Source organism: Mytilus trossulus, chromosome 13 (assembly GCF_036588685.1).
Source record: "Mytilus trossulus isolate FHL-02 chromosome 13, PNRI_Mtr1.1.1.hap1, whole genome shotgun sequence".
NCBI lineage: Eukaryota > Metazoa > Mollusca > Bivalvia > Mytilida > Mytilidae > Mytilus > Mytilus trossulus.
In genome coordinates, this window is record NC_086385.1 from 56,159,586 (window position 1) to 56,176,317 (window position 16,732).

At 32.8% G+C, this 16,732-nt stretch overlaps 2 protein-coding genes across 2 annotated transcripts in view; both read left to right on the forward strand.

Annotated features, from left to right (window-relative positions):
- LOC134695042 (sushi, von Willebrand factor type A, EGF and pentraxin domain-containing protein 1-like) overlaps positions 1-10,429 on the forward strand; it is a 30,709-nt gene extending 20,280 nt beyond the window's left edge. The window contains exon 5 of the mRNA XM_063556215.1: positions 9,724-10,429. Within this exon, the coding sequence (XP_063412285.1) occupies positions 9,724-9,797 (74 nt within the window). The 3' untranslated portion in view covers positions 9,798-10,429. The remainder of the gene's footprint in view (positions 1-9,723) is intronic.
- The window catches only part of LOC134695041 (macrophage mannose receptor 1-like), a 159,836-nt gene that overhangs the window by 24,633 nt on the left and 118,471 nt on the right, over positions 1-16,732 (forward strand). The window lies entirely within an intron of this gene.

Genomic DNA, 16,732 nt, shown 5'->3' on the forward strand with positions numbered 1-16,732 from the left:
AGAGAATCGTGTAGCAGTCATGTGTCCTCGTGCACGGTGAAGTAGAGATCGAAGAGTGGTCGAATGTGGTCGCGAAGGGATCGGGTATTGGTCGAATTGGTCTGGGATAAAATAAATATTGAAGTCGCAGTGATCTTGAAGCGATCGAGCATAGATTTTCTATTCATATTAGGCAACCCTCTTTGTTGGTTGTTTGTAGCATGTTGATCTCACCGACTTTTCAATTTTAAAAGAGACCTCTAAAATCGACTTACTAAATAGCATCTCCTCGTTGATGATCTTACATTAGTAATATTATCCATTCTTTTCTGTTTGAATATCAGATATTTATTTGAAATAACCCAAGATATATCATATAATTTATAGAATATAAAATAATGACCCATCCGCTGAAAAAAAAGTACCAACAAAAATTGACAATGAAAAAAATAAAATAAAATAGCCTAACGGATTCTTCTGAATAATACATGTATTTTAATTATTCAGCAATGATTACATTTTATACCACTGATAAAACAATTCATGACAGGGGTCAGACAAAGATTACTTTTGACTTCAAAAAGCTTTGTTACAGTAAATTTCATGCGTCTGAAGCGTAATTTGAAATTATGTTCACTGTTTACGTTCAGCGCAGAATATTTGGGTACTAACGAATACAACCTAATTTTAGTGATCGAATTTTTATTCTATCAGATATCATATTGTTGTTATGTCGTCTAACCAACAGCACTGTCTCTGTTATTAAACTGAACCTTCAGCTTCTCAGTACTAGTACCTCATATCACCGTCAAATATGATGAAATATACCTTATACCATCTTAACTTCTGTTTATTATCCGAGATATTTAAATTATTTAAAACGAAGAAAGTAAAATAGTTTTCGCCGTTTATTTTTTTTTAAGTGTATACAAATTGACAAATAGTATCCTTTATGCATTTCAAAAATTGTTACATGGTGTCTTCTTACGTCGCCTGAATTACAAATTATGTAATGTTTCTGAAATTTATTTATATTTGCCGTTCGTAATAATTAACTTATATTTGTTTATTCGGCATGCCATACTCGATAAAATTGCGGACGTGATAGAAAGCACTCTTTACCAAAACGTCAACGGAGATTACATTCCACGGAGGTTACATTTGTTCATTTATCTAAGATATAACATACCTGAAGATAAAAGTTGTACTAAAAGTAATACTGAGATCTTTTGCTTTGGAATTTATTTCCAAAATGTGCGTTTGTTTAGAATAGACCATTCAACGGAGATGTGACAATAGACTTATCTACTATAGTATAGGCTAATATAGGACTTGCATGGATAATATTCTTTTACTTAACAATTTTAGTAAGTCTAGATCTACCGTTTTGGAGGAACAATTATTACTTTGGCTTTATTGGATTAAGACTCTTACTCTCCGTCGTTTACAAGCATATTTTTCTCCAACGATAGAGAGTGCGAAATCCTAGGATTCCCGTTCTAAAAATAAATAGCGATTGTATAGCGATCGAAAAATCTAACGATTCGTCAACGTATGCTTCATGAAACGCACATAAACGCAATCGTTATGTAGTCGTTAGTTACACGCCAAAATCTACGTTAGTCGTTATTAGCGATTGCTTTATGAAACGACAGCCAGGATTCTTAAAAGTTTAGTTTAGCCATGATAAAAAGGAGTATATAACATCAATAGAATGGCATAAACAGTGCAGAATAAGTCTGTTCACATTTCAGGCTAAATTTATACTGATGAGATAGTGTCAAGACATATTTAAGACTATCAAGAATGTGTCGAGACATATTCAGACATTTTTTAGAATGTCAAGAATATGTCAATACACATTCAGACATTATTAAGAATGTCAAGAATATGTCAAGACAGATCGAGACAAATTTAAGACAGTCAAGAATTTGTCGAGACTAATCCAGACTCTTATCAGATGATACAGGAAGTGTCGAGAAATTTTAAGACAATGTTCATACTGTTAAGACACTTGTCAAGAAAAGTCAAGAACCTTATAAGACAAATTCATACTATGTCAAGAATTTTTAAAAATTATTCAGACACATTAAGAATGTCGAGTAAAAATTCATGCAAATTCAGACAAAAACTGGTCTTTTCAGACTTTTTGACTTTTGTAATGACTGTTACGCGATTTCTTTGGCATCTTTCTGTGGATTATACATCTCTAAGACAATAACAATCAATCCAAGGAGTAAACAAAGACTCACAAAACCAAAAGACATTTACATCAACAGTTATGAATAATAATTAAGAAACAACACGAACTCCACTGAAAACAGGGGTGAAATCAGGTGCTCCGGAAGGGTAAGAATTTCCTGCACCGTATACCACACCCGTCGTGTTATGTCATTGTTAAGTTGGGTAATAATGGTAGGTTATTATGACTGAGGAAGAAAATCAGATATGATTTCTGACACACTTTTGTCATAATGGCCAATCAGCTCTGAGGCGACCGTAAAATTTCTCGAGTGATGACCTTAAATTGTTTGGTTCATAGCCCTGTCTTAGCAACTTTTGAGAAGCAGTATACCTCGTTAAACAAAATCAACGTATGTTGAGCTAGCTCTAGAGTAACGAATCAATCGAGACACATATACTCAATATGCTGGTGCCGGTGGGATGTTGCTTCACAGAAATGGAAATATAAAAAAAAGAAGATGTGGTATGATTGCCAATGAGACAACTATCCACAAAAGACCAAAATGACACAAACATTAAAGTTGACTATAGGAAAATTAAAATCATCGCGTGTGTCATGAATTTTGGTATTCCACCAACCACCAGTGGTCATTCCGAGAAAAACGTCCAAAACTTAACATGGACAACGTAGTAGTAACTGAGGTATCAACACATAAACACCTTGGATTACATATTTCAACGTTGGAACTTGGCATAAACATATTGATGTAATAACCGAAAAGGCATACAAACGACTGAATGTTCTACGAAAATTTCAATTCATCCTTGACAGACGAACACTCGAGACAATATACTTAACATATATAAGACCATTATTAGAATATGCTGATGTCATCTGGGACAACAACACACATCTTTCGATTGATAAGATTGAAAAAGTACAAACAGAGGCTGCCAGGATCTTAACTGGGGGTACAAGGTTGGTGTCCCTAGAGAGATTATATCTTGAAACGGATTGGGAAAAGCTTAAAGATCGAAGCGAAGCCCACAGATTAATTTATTTTTACAAGATGAAAAATAATATTACCCCGGAATATTTATCAACCTTAGTTCCAGAATCCCATGCCACCATACAAAATCATAATACGGGAAACTCATTCCTAATCCCCCCTGTTTGAACAAGAACAGCCCTGAATACAAATTATGTTTTACCGGCAACTGTACGGTCATGTTATCTCCTCTCATGAAAATGCTAAGACCAGTACTTCGGTGGGGGCATTCAGAAATTGTGTCCAGTCTAGGTTGATTAAACCTCTAAATTATTTTTACATTGGTAAGCGATTAGGTCAAATTTATCACTCAAACATTCGTATGCAATGGAGTTCTCTGAATCATCATATTCGCCACTTTGTTTATGTGTTGCTATAGAAACGAGAGCGCACTACTTGTTGCACTTCCCCGTTTTCACATTATGCGTGAACAGCATGCCATACATTTAGAAAAAAATAAAATTTTATCATATAACTTTTGATAGATTGGATAAAATCATATTTGTCTGAAAGAAGTTCAATACGCTAGCATTAAATCTGATAAATCGTCTGTTAGATAAAGAGTGTCTCAAGATTCTAATTTAGGTCCTCTGTTATTTTTAATTGATATAAATGATTTACCACTTCATGTTGAACTATCCCACATGGATGTATTTGCTGATGAGTCAATTTGGCATGTTCATAAAAAAAAATTGAATAAATAAACAGCATATTGCAAAATTATTTTATTGCTGTACAATCTTGGTGTAACAATAACAGTATGAACATTAATGCACTTAAACAAAGTGAATGCACCTGGGTTAAATCAAACCATATACACAACAATCAGAGTTATGTATTCGGTCAACGAAAAATATATTGAGGATATCCATTATTCAAAATTACTTGGAATTGTCATTGTTGGAAATTTAAGGTGGTAATATCATGTTGATCGTATATGTAAGATTATATCATCAAAACATGCTTAAATAGACTATTGTAGTTCAGTTTTGGGAAATTTATTACAAAAGTATATAGAACAAATCATAAAATTTAAAAAAAAAGGTAGCAAGAATTATAGTGACATTTCTGTTATATTTAATTTAATGTTTTCATCTTTATAATTAACCAAAAGAATGAAATACCAACATTTAATTGTAATGTATCAAATTGTAGATGGACCAACACCTGATCATTACTAGATATTAAACATAAAAAAACACAACAACTAACGATCATTCTCTAATTAAAAACCAATTGTTCAGAGAACAATTGAAGGTCTTTCCACCAAAACAATGTATTTTAATATGAAAGATGTAAAAATAGGTTTAAAATGTCATTTCAATCGTCAAATGATAGCTTATTGTACGCTGATTTCAAAAATATATGGTTTCTAAACAATATTTTTTTAGATAAGGGAGATACTTTCTTACTTCTGGTTTGAAAAACGCTATTTCCGATAATATTCGACTATTTACTTGACACTGATTCCAAAAATATCTTGTTCTATATACTTTTATATTAATAAAGTACACTAAATAGCTACTTCCGGTTTACACAATGTCACTTCCGGTTGTTTTTTCAAGGTTAAATGGTTTGGTACCGTTTGCCAAATATCTCGTGGCTTTATCATGTATACACATGAGGTAAAAGCAAAGGTCAAAATCTAGAACGTCAAATTAAGCTATGACCTTCAGATCAATTTCAAGGTCATCAACCAAGAACCTCAAATCAAAAGACCATTGGTCTAAATTATGTTTAGTTAATGAGTTATATCACCATACGCGTATTTTCAAATACCAAAGGGGAGAAAACTCCCTTTTACATTCAACGTACCCTAAATTTACGTGTAACGACATGTCGCAACAAACAACTTAGAAAAAATAATTTGTCGATATCTTATACGGTTTCTGGAAATGAGCCAAATTCAAAAATTAGAATATGACCTTGACCTTTGACCTTGACTTAATTTTAATTTTTTTGGACCAAGGACCTCAAATAAAAAATCCTAGGTCTCTATCAATTATGGTTTACCAGTTAGAAATGCAATTCACTTATAGCAAATGCATAAGGGGAAATAACTCTCATATGGAGCGTTCATATCACTTCGGTCAAAATAGGACAAATCATGCGAAGGATATAACGAGCAATTTTGTAAAATACATTTTTCATAATATCTTACGGTTGCGAATGTTTATCGCAAGAACAAAATTAGGCGGAAGAAAAAAAAAATAATCAGAAGAAAAACAATAGGTCTTTCCACAGAAAAGTGGAAAGACCTAATAATGATCTATTTGTTCCAAGACCAAAGACAATTTAAATTAAAAAAAACTTGGTCATTATTCTGCAAACAAGATATTAAATAAATTAACACTCAAAATAAAAAATTGCCGTAATGTGGAATTATTCAAAAAATAATGTTACTTCTTGAAAATTATATGCAAGTCGAATAATTTGTTTTCTTTCGTTTGTTGTAAGAATAGGAAAATTTGATAAAACTTAATGGTCTCAATAACGTCCTCCATAACCTATCAATAGTGTTAGCTTGTTTTGATTACTTATTGAACCGCCAGAATGAGTCAACGTCTTGTGAACAAAGTTTGTTGCAACCTCACTTATAATAAAAATTGATCACTGATTATTCATGGTCAAAATCCATCAATGAAAAATGTGTTTTATTTTATAACTAATAAAAAGAAGAAAACAAATGTTTGTTATTGCCAAAACAAAATGCAATGTGTTCTTTAAAGGCACAGTGTAGTAGGTATGATACTTAACCCCTAATAGGAAGGATTGCGCCTAATATTCATATAATAAAGACATAATCTTTCAATCAGTTGTTGTTATTTATGTATTATTGTCATTTTGTTTATTTTCTTTGGTTACATCTTCTGACATCAGACTCGGACTTCTCTTGAACTGAATTTTAATGTGCGTATGCGTTTACTTTTCTACATTAGCTAGAATTATAGGGGGAGGGTTGAGATCTCAAAAACATGTTTAACCCCGCCGCATTTTTGCACTTGTCCCAAGTCAGGAGCCTCTGACCTTCGTTAGTCTTGTATTATTTTTAATTATAGTTTCTTGTGTCTAATTTGGAGTTTTGTATGGCGTTCATTATCACTGAACTAGTATATATATTTGTTATGGGGCAAGCTGAATGACGACTCTGGGTTCGGAAATTTCCCGCTACATTGAAGACCTAGTGGCGACCTTCTACTGTTGTCAGTTCCATGGTCGGGTTGTTGTCTCTTTGACACATTCCCCATTTCCATTCTCAATCCTTTCCCCATTTTACTCCACTTACATCACACGTCATGATTCTCATATTGTTACAACCCGACGACAAGTCTAATTCAGTACGTTCCATTCGGGGTGAATGTTTGAAACGGAAGTGGTTCTTACATTTTAATGGCGTAATTATGAATTATCATTACGCGTTGAAAAGTTGCATAAATATTTTTTTTTCCAAAAGGAATATGTGTATTTCTTTAATAATTGTATTCAACTCGTAATTTCAACATCAAATACAAAAGCTTTCTCATTTGCACGGTTCCAAATAATTATTCGTTTTTTTTTCTCTGTCAAAATCAACTGATATTGGTGAATAAAATGAATCAAAGATAGTCAGCATATCTTTATACTACCTCCCGTCTTGAGAAACAACCAATATACCCTCGCCATCAGCATTAGCCACATACACATTTTCCTTTGAATCTGTTGCCAGACCATACATATCTTTATAGTCTTCTTTATCAAAATCCATAAGACGTTACCGCTTAGGTCACAGCGAAATAACGAAAATCTGTCACAAAAGTAGAGCCTGTCTTTATCTACTACTAAATACCCGATGTCAACTCCAGGACTTGGTATAGTTTGTATCACGTGACCATATATACCAATTACTACAATATCAGAACAACAAACATTCGATAAGTCATCGCTGCATGAAATCGAGTAGCATTCATCTCTGGTAGAAAAAGAACTTGTAACCATATCATTAGATATATCTATAACTTGAACGATACCTTGAACAAGCTCCTGCAACGGTATCATTATTGACCCCCGTTATATATCGTGGATAGTAGTCCATGTCAAAATAACGGATATCATCGCTGTCTACCGTACTGATAATTAATCTGCTGTTGTTATAATCAGGAAACACTACTTTATTGCCTGTGAAGGTGCAATCAATTATTTCAAAAAAATCGTCTTCCTGACTTTCAAAGTCTATTTGACGGCGTAAAGTAAAAGAAGACGGAAAGGAATTTACAGTGATTTGAGCTTGTGTAAATCATTCTCGTGAACAAGTAGTAGCCTAGATCTCTGGTCCTGGTCCTGATATTTGAGTTTGTGCATATAATGTTTGTGTACCAGCAGTAGCCTCTTGGACTGGTACTGGTATTTTAGTGAATGTATATGATTCTTTTGTACCAGAAGTAGTCATTGTACAGATATTTTGTTGGGTTGTGGCTTTCCTCTGTATATGATTCATGTGTACCGGCAGTAGCCTCTTGGACTGGTACTGGTATTTTAGTAAATGTATATGATTCTTTTGTACCAGAAGTAGTCATTGGGACTTGTACAGATATTTTGTTGGGTTGTGGCTTTCCTCTGTATATGATTCATGTGTACCGGCAGTAGCCTCTGGGACTGGTACTGATATTTGAGCTTGTGTATATGATTCTGTTGTATCAGTAGTAGCTTCTTGCACTGGTACTGATAATTCAGTTTGAGTGTGAGATTCCGTTGTGTCTTTACATTCTGTTGCAGCGTCTGAAACATATTTCACGGTTAATAAGATGAGTCACTACTCAAAGTGTCGTCTTCAGTAATTTGAATGTACAACTTTCTATCTTAGCCAAAATTTCAACACTATTTTAGTACAACAGTATTTATTTACTTTTTTCAAACTGTTAGATGAAATTTAAAGATAAAATGCTTTATTTGTCACGAATTTACAAATGTCGCATTTAATCGGAAAATGCTGTTGATATTTAGATGATGAGTTCTTCTTTTTCTGATTTCAGATTGAAAAAAAAAACTTAAGTATTTCACATGGACTATCATCTTAGCCTTAGTCCATCAGTTAACGTTAGATAATATTTACATCTTGCAAAATGACACAAACATTAACAACTATAGGTCACCGTACGGCCTTCAACAATGAGCAAAGCCCATACCGCATAGTCAGCTATAAAAGGCCCCGATTAGACAATGTAAACCAATTCAAACGAGAAAACTAACGGCCTTATTTATGTAAAAAAATGAACGAACAACAAATATGTAACACATAAACAAACGACAACCACTGAATTACAGGCTCCTGACTTAGGACAGGCACATACGTAAATAATGTGGCGGGGTTAAACATGTTAGCGGGATCCCAACCCTCCCCCTAACCTCTGACAGTGGTATAACAGTACAACAAAAGAACGAACTATAAACATCAGCTGAAAAAGGCTTAACTCATCAGATAGACAAAAAATACAAGTGGACGTTAGTTTATCAGTAGGTTGTTCTTTAATGTCTGTATATTTGTTATACGATTCACATGATGCCATAATCGAAATCATCAAAGTGAAAATCTAAAATATAACGCCTTTTATTAATTTACAGCTAGAATAAGGAAATGTACTGTAATATACATGCAAAGAGCTTAAGAACAAGATTTAATAACAAGGATTTCTTTTTTTTTTTAATATCTACATGTTTAAAAAATGTTTTAACTCGTCTGATTATACCAAATTGTAATCAATGCTAAAACAAATTATGAGGAATTGGTTACATAGTGACCAATAACCGACAAGATAACTTCTCTAAAAGGTTTTGTATACTCCCCTGGGGCAAAGTTATTCATCTTCGGCTTTGAACGTTCCTGGGAAAGGTAAAACTATAAAAGCGCTTCGTACGCATATAGTTATTAAACGTGTTGTTTTAAATTTATTCACCTATATGTATTTTCCATTAGAATCAATAATAATGAAGGCGAAACACAATCGAAAATAATTGATTTAATGCCAGGCATTTAAAAAAAATATTTGCATTTGCACTTAAGGAATAACAGTACTGAGGTTGAAAAGTTGCCACCGGCAATTGTCGATTTGACGGTCGCAATTGCAGAGACATTAAAACGTCGAAAACTAATGTTTAAGAAAAACAAACCCCACCAAAAACTGGGGATTATTTAAGGTGCTTCTTAAAGGTTATCACATCCGGTTCCACATGTGGTACCCGATGTGTTGCTTATGGTTTTACAAATCCGGTAAATAGTCAAATTCGGTAGACCATAACTATTTTCCGCAAACAAATGTGTAAAAAGAGTCATGTTTAGTTTGTTAAAATTGGTGCATTACTATACCTTTGATTTAAACCAAATACGTCAAGTCACACATTTCCAAGACGTCCAAGTAATATTGAAAGAGCGTTCGAGTTTAAAGTGTCCAAGTTACATTTAAATGTTTATCATCAATCTAATGCGCACAATTAAACTAGCTTGAATGATTGTACATTGATTTTTTTTCAATTGCAGGAAAAAGAAAGATTTCATCTTTAGACTTTAAAATCTTATATTCCATGTATTTACAACATTTCGTATATAAGTAACTTTATTTTGAACAAAACACTCCATACATTTATAATTTTATCAAAGCATTATGCAATGTTATGGTCATGGTATAAATATGCTAATTTATTAATATGGCAGATACATACAAATAAAATGCAGTCACATAAATTACATACTTTACCGTACCTGTGCAAAACAAACACAATGTGTATTAGGATAAACACATATTTATAAAAATAAACAAACGCGTAACTCGGTAACAAAATGTATGTGTCAGTTGATTGTACCTATGTTGTATAAACGTTTATAAACAGACAAAATGCTGATCGATCATTAACAAAACATATGATACACCTGTGTAAATTTAAAGTCAATATTTAACGTTGTTTTGGTTGAATGTAGTTACAAAGGTGAATGTTTGTAAATCTGAATTGATATTGCTTGCTTATTGAACTATATGGTAGGTGTAATAACAACCACAGTTGAGTTGCACCTTTAATTTTTGTGAGGGAAGTTACAAGGATGGGGAAGGTAACGAAGTCACCTATGCATAAGTATTAACAGCATGATAACAGTAAACTACATGATAACAATTGATTGATATTACAGTAGGCATGTGCGATCCTCCTCTTTAAAATATTCCGCTTACGTTGATAAATAAATCGTATCATTTTTTTTTTTAAATTCAGTGAAATAAACAAATAAAACTGTTGTTTGCTTTTTTGTGGTTTTTGTTTTTCGCCATGTCACTGTCACTTTGTTCTTGACAATTATTTTAAATTTTCATCTTGTCAATATGCGATGTTATAACATCTTGTTGGCAAATACCCAAGCTGAACAGATAGTATCCCTCCAGGACAATAAACCTTATCAAATGTAATATCATATTAGTTGTTTATTAACATAATACGAATAACTTGAGTTTAAGAAGGACCATAATGCTAGTATGTTAAAACCTTATGTTGAATTTGAACTTAGTGTGTACATGGCTTAGGTCGATAATGATGTGTGTACATGTCTCAGGTCGATGATGATGTGTGTATATGTCTCAGGTCGATAATGATGTGTGTATATGTTCAGGTCGATAATGGTGTGGGTATATGGCTCAGATCGGGGTCCTGTGGTTTAATGCATCAGTGGCCATGTGCTTGTTGTTTGCTGCCGTTTGTCATATTGGGCTTTCGTTAATTGTATGCTTACACATATCAGAATATTGATTTTATCCTTTTGATTGTTTTCTATTTGTAATACGAGAACCTATGGTAGTTTTACCCTTCTGGAGCACCTGAAATCACCCCTAGTTTTTGGTAGGGTTCGTGTTGTTTATTCTTTAGTTTTCTATGTTGTGGCAAGTGTACTATTGTTTGTCTGTTTGTCTATTTCATTTTTAGCCATGACGTTGTCAGTCTATTTTAGATTTATGAGTTTGACTGCCCCTTTGTGATCTTTCGCCCCCCTTTTACTATACGGTTTGGCAAATTTTAGATTGTCATACTGAATATTTGCTATTACGTAAGTGTGTATTGATAAATTGTTTCATTGGTATTCATATCACATTTTATTATTTTTGTAGTTGATATTTTTTATCATTTGGCTAAAAAATAACAGATAAAAAGTTCATGGAATAAATCTTTGAAATTGAGTTTTATTATATGCAAGTGTAAAATAAACAAGAATGTTAAAATTTCGTACAATGACACATCAAAATAACAATGATTAAACTTTGATTGTTTGTTTCATGTTTTGTAAACATGAAACTTGTTTCAATTAGTATCTTTATCATAGGACAGTTTCTATTCATAAATGAAAATATAACTGTTCTGTTGCAAAACCAATATAAGTTGGATATATTTTAATAAAATTTGCAAAACAATACTGTAGATTCAATTACTTTTATGCGCGCTAAATTTTGTGTTTTTTTGTGGATTTAGGAAAAGATTCTATTGATAAATATCTAATTTCGTAGTTTCTCAAGGTATACATACACGCCCATAAAAAAATGGTCATTCGTTGAATATATAATTCCGTAGAAAATCCACGACAGTTAGTATCTAAATAATAAAATAAATCTACAGTATGCAATGTGCATTATACGATAATGACTAATCTACATTACTAAGACAATATATACTACACATAAAGAGGAAAAACACGTAAATCCTCACACTGATTACTCTTAACTGTCAAACCGATATGTACAATGTCACAATACTAAAAAGTTTAAAAATTCATAGAGATACATCATTATTCATCAGCATGATCAGGTAGACTCTCGTCATGTATAAGCAAACTTATAATGAACTAAGTTCTTAATAGTGGCTTGTTGGTCATTATCTAATTATTTCATTGTCAGTATTATGGAAATATATAATTCCGTAGTTCACCTGTACAAAATCTACCAACGTTAGTATCTAAATAATAAAATAAATCCACAGTATGTAATGTGAATTATACGATAATGACTAATCTACATTACTAAGACAATAGATACTACAAATAAAGAGGTAAAACACATAAATCCTCACACTGATTACTCTTAACTGTCATACCGAAATATACAATGTCACAATAACAACAAGTTTAAAAATTCATAGAGATACATCTTTCTTCATCAGCATGATTAGGTATACTCTCGTCATGTATAAGCAAACTTATAATGAACAAATCAAGTTCTTAATAGTGGCTTGTTGGTCATTATCTAATTATCGTATTGTCAGTATTATGGAAATATCTACAATAATTATTTTACGTATGTATGAATACGATATCATCCTCATCGTTAACATTGCTTTCACTTTTGCTGCTGGAAAGTGGTTCTACATGATCTGCCAATAAATCTATTTCGGAATAAATGGTTGTCTTAACATTTCCATGTATAATAGCGCCTAGCATCGTCGGCGCTTCGTTGAATATAATATCTGAATAGTTTAGGTCATGAATCTGAAATGAACAAAGAAAAATAGTCCTTGAAAAAAACTCATTAATACAAATGAAGGACGGCTTATTCGTATAAAAAAGTAGGTAAAGGAAATGGGTTTGAGTTCTGACAACACGTAAGCAAGCAATCTTTTTTCTTGTAGTAAATCTACCATTATCAAGCAATAACACAGACTGACCGACATTATGTACGGTCCCTTTCTATCTTTATCTTTATCGTCCTGCGTATGCATTGAGACAAATGATTTGAAAATTGTGACAAAACAATTATCATATCACAAGAAGACTGATACCTATAGCTTTTCTAGATAAAAGTGTAGAAAATATTATATTTTCAAGCGCCTAAATTTTATCTATGACTATGTTAAATAGTTGTGTAAAAAGAAAATCACCAAAAATACTGAACTCTAAGGAAAATTCAAAACGAAAAGTCCCTCATGAAATGGCTAAATCAAAAGCTCAAACACATAAAACGAAATGACAACACCTGTCATATTCCTCGGGTTGAAGTCATAATAAATCTGTGCGCAATGCTTGGATCACAACAATCATCTAGAAACATGAAATTCAACATTTTGTTTGAGTGATTTTAAAATACTAGTATGAGTACAAAAAACTGACTCGAAAGTTTTATTACTTCAACACGATATTTGATACATGGCATTTTCGGAAATAATGGATTAAACCTGGTTCCATAGCTAGCTTAATCTCTCACTTGTCGCATAAACTTTGATTACATTTACGACGATATGTTTGAAAAGGACAGACTCTTCGGTTTTTTTTCAACCACGCCTGGTAAATCATCTAATCTCAACCAAGTGTTGAGACGGAAAAAAGTATTCTGGCACTCCCTGTTGAGGTTTTCTGGTTCAAAATATTAAAAAAAAAAACAAAGGGTAGGTCAACTTTTCGTCAATTTCCTAAAAATCTATAATTTTTTTGGTAAAATAGGAGAATGTCATGCTAAAACTACTATGATATTAATGACCTAGCAAGAAAATATGTCAATTATTTGTGTTTTTTTTTATGCTTTACGATAACCACGTCTGTAAATTGCAAAAATATTTTTTTGACAAGCCTCTTCTAAGCAGAAAAATGAAAAAATATAAATGGTTGAGATATAAAGGTACTGGTCTTTCTGTCACAATGTTGAGACTTTCTGGTTACTTTGTGTCATAAAGTATATCATTGTTAAAATATGGGCGCTGAGGTTTCAAAGTTCAAATTAACTACGACACGCAATCTAACACGCGTGCAATAATACTTTATAAAGACAAACACTGCTAAAATAGCTATGCTAAAGTTTAATTGAAATAATTAAATGTAAATTCTATTGTAAAAATAAAGTTATTTCCCAAAATGAACAACGAAACTATATCAGTGAGCGGTACTATTCGGGTTTATCTTTTTGCGGTTAATCTGACATAATTAATGTTTTCTGTCTGTGGTAAGTTAGATATAAATACTGATACAATTTCAAAAATTGCCGATAAGAAAATGCATGCTTTACAAGTATAAATAAGATTATTTTATAATATTCATTCATTATTATGTTTAAGATGATTTCGATTCCTAACAGACACTATTTAATGTCGAAAATGCTTACATCTATAAAGAAATAAATAGTTAAAAACTAAACAATCGAACAGACCCCCTTTTCTAGGTTTAATTTTTCATACATGACAAAATTGAGAATGGAAATGGGGAATGTATCAAAGAGACAACAACCCGACCGTAGAAAAAACAACAACAGAAGGTCATCAACAGGTCTTCAATGTAACGAGAAATTCCCGCACCCGGAGGCGTCCTTCAGCTGGCCCCTAAACAAATATATTTTAGTTCAGTGATAATGAACGCCATACTAAAAATTATGACTTCTTAATGGTGCTGATAATCTATTTGTCAGTCTTATACTCAATTATCGTTCTGTTATCCTTCTGTTTATGTCCGTTCAAAGGTTTTTAACATGTTCAATTTTTTTTCCACCGGACCCGACGGACGTCGACTGATAAAGCGGATACTGAACGAAATGAAAACAGATATGGACGGACGTCTAACGGATAACAACACTCGTTTCTTGAAACTAATGAATTGAAAAAAGTTATCCGTTCGGCGTCCGTTCGCGCTATCTGGTAAGGTGTGACCGGAGATTTAGGCACACGTTACAGCTTAACAGATATCCCAAACGGACGCCGAACGGATTACTTTTTACAATCCGTTCATGTCTGTAAGACGTCCGTTAATTTTCGTTTCATGTCCGTTCAACATCCGTGAAATTCATCAATGACCCTTCTGTCCGGTGTAGAATTTCGAGCATGTTCAAAACCTTGAATTCAACTGATGAAGTGTCCGTTGTACATCCGGTAGGCGTCCGTTTTTGACGGATGTGCATGCGTTCTTAAAACGTGAAAAATCTTAAACTGCGGGAAAATACCTTGTATACTATAAATATATATATATAAATGAAGTATGATTGTCAATGAGACAACTCTTCACAAGAGACCACAATGACACAGAGATTACATAAATACAATATTTATTGAGCTCATTATATTATAACAAAAATTGATCAAGCATTTAAAAATTTATAAGATACTTAAAAAAATAGAGAAAAGAAATAAAAGAAATGAAAAATGCATGTACCCTCAAATATACAAAACAGTCTAAAAGTAACGCAGTCAATTAAAAGTATATACAATCTACAAGAAATCCTTAAAAGCAGTCCGAAATAAATGAGTCTTGAGTTACTTTTTATAAACTAAGAATTTACACTCCGTAAAGACGATGGCAAATTGTTCAAGAGTGTTGACACAGCCTTGTCAAAACGCATCTCACCGCAGCTGTTCGTTCGAACTTCATTTTGAGGACGTAGAAGCATACTTTTTTTCCGATTAACAACTATAGGTCACCGTACGGACTTCAACAATGAGCAAAGCCCATACTGCATAGTCAGCTATAAAAGGCCCCAAAAAGACAATTTTAACGAGAAAAGTAACGGTCTTATTTATAGATAAAAAAAAATGAACGAAAAGCAAATATGTAACACATAAACAAACGACAACCACTGAATTACAGGCTCTTAACTTGGGACAGGCACATACATACATAACATTGTGGGGTTAAACATGTTAGCGAGATCCCAACCCTCCTCTAACCTTGGACAGTAAAATAACAGTACAACATATGAACGAATTATCAAAATCAGTTGGAAAATGCTTAATTCATCAGATGGAAAAAAATACAAGTGGACGTATATATCAATTTCATTTTCAAAAGCACACACGGCGTGTCAATCTAGTACAAAGAGGGGTTTATGTTCGTATAACATTCATGTTTACATTTCATGTCCTCGTCCTTAATGTGCATTTAGAAAGACAATAAGTATTTGAATGACTCGTTAAAACATTAATACTACAATCTGCGCAGTTTTACTCCTCTTCATGTTGATTATAAACATAGAAAAACGTAATAAAAAAATTACTGACCCACTGACATTTTACTTTGTGAAATTGCTACCCGTTGATATATATATATATATAATTTGACTATGAATAAAGAGACCCATTCCTGCGGCACGTCTATGTATTCTTTATAAAGAAGGAATCCTTTGCCACAGAATGAGACAGAATAAAGGTCTAGTGTTGAAGATTCAAAGTTAAGCACTGATTATGTAAATATAGCACAGGGGATGCAAATTCTCCAGTGTTGACGATATTTAAAACTCAGTTCTGTAGAGAACGTTTAGTGCTGATATTAACCCCAGCACTGCAAATGTAAAGTACAGCGATGTAGATTTCGAAAAGCTAGCTATTGAGATGTCAAGTTAATCGATATAGGTATAAATTTTAGCGCTGGAGATATAAATTTCAACATTATTGACTTTATAGCTTCTGTGCAAAACTGCATCTCAAACGCTAGACTATTATTCTCCAGCGCTAGACTATTTATCTTCAGCGCTAGAACTTTACTACAGAAAAAAACACAACTATTCACTATTCACTACTAGTATTCACCAAAGGTCTCTTTAGAGGCTGCT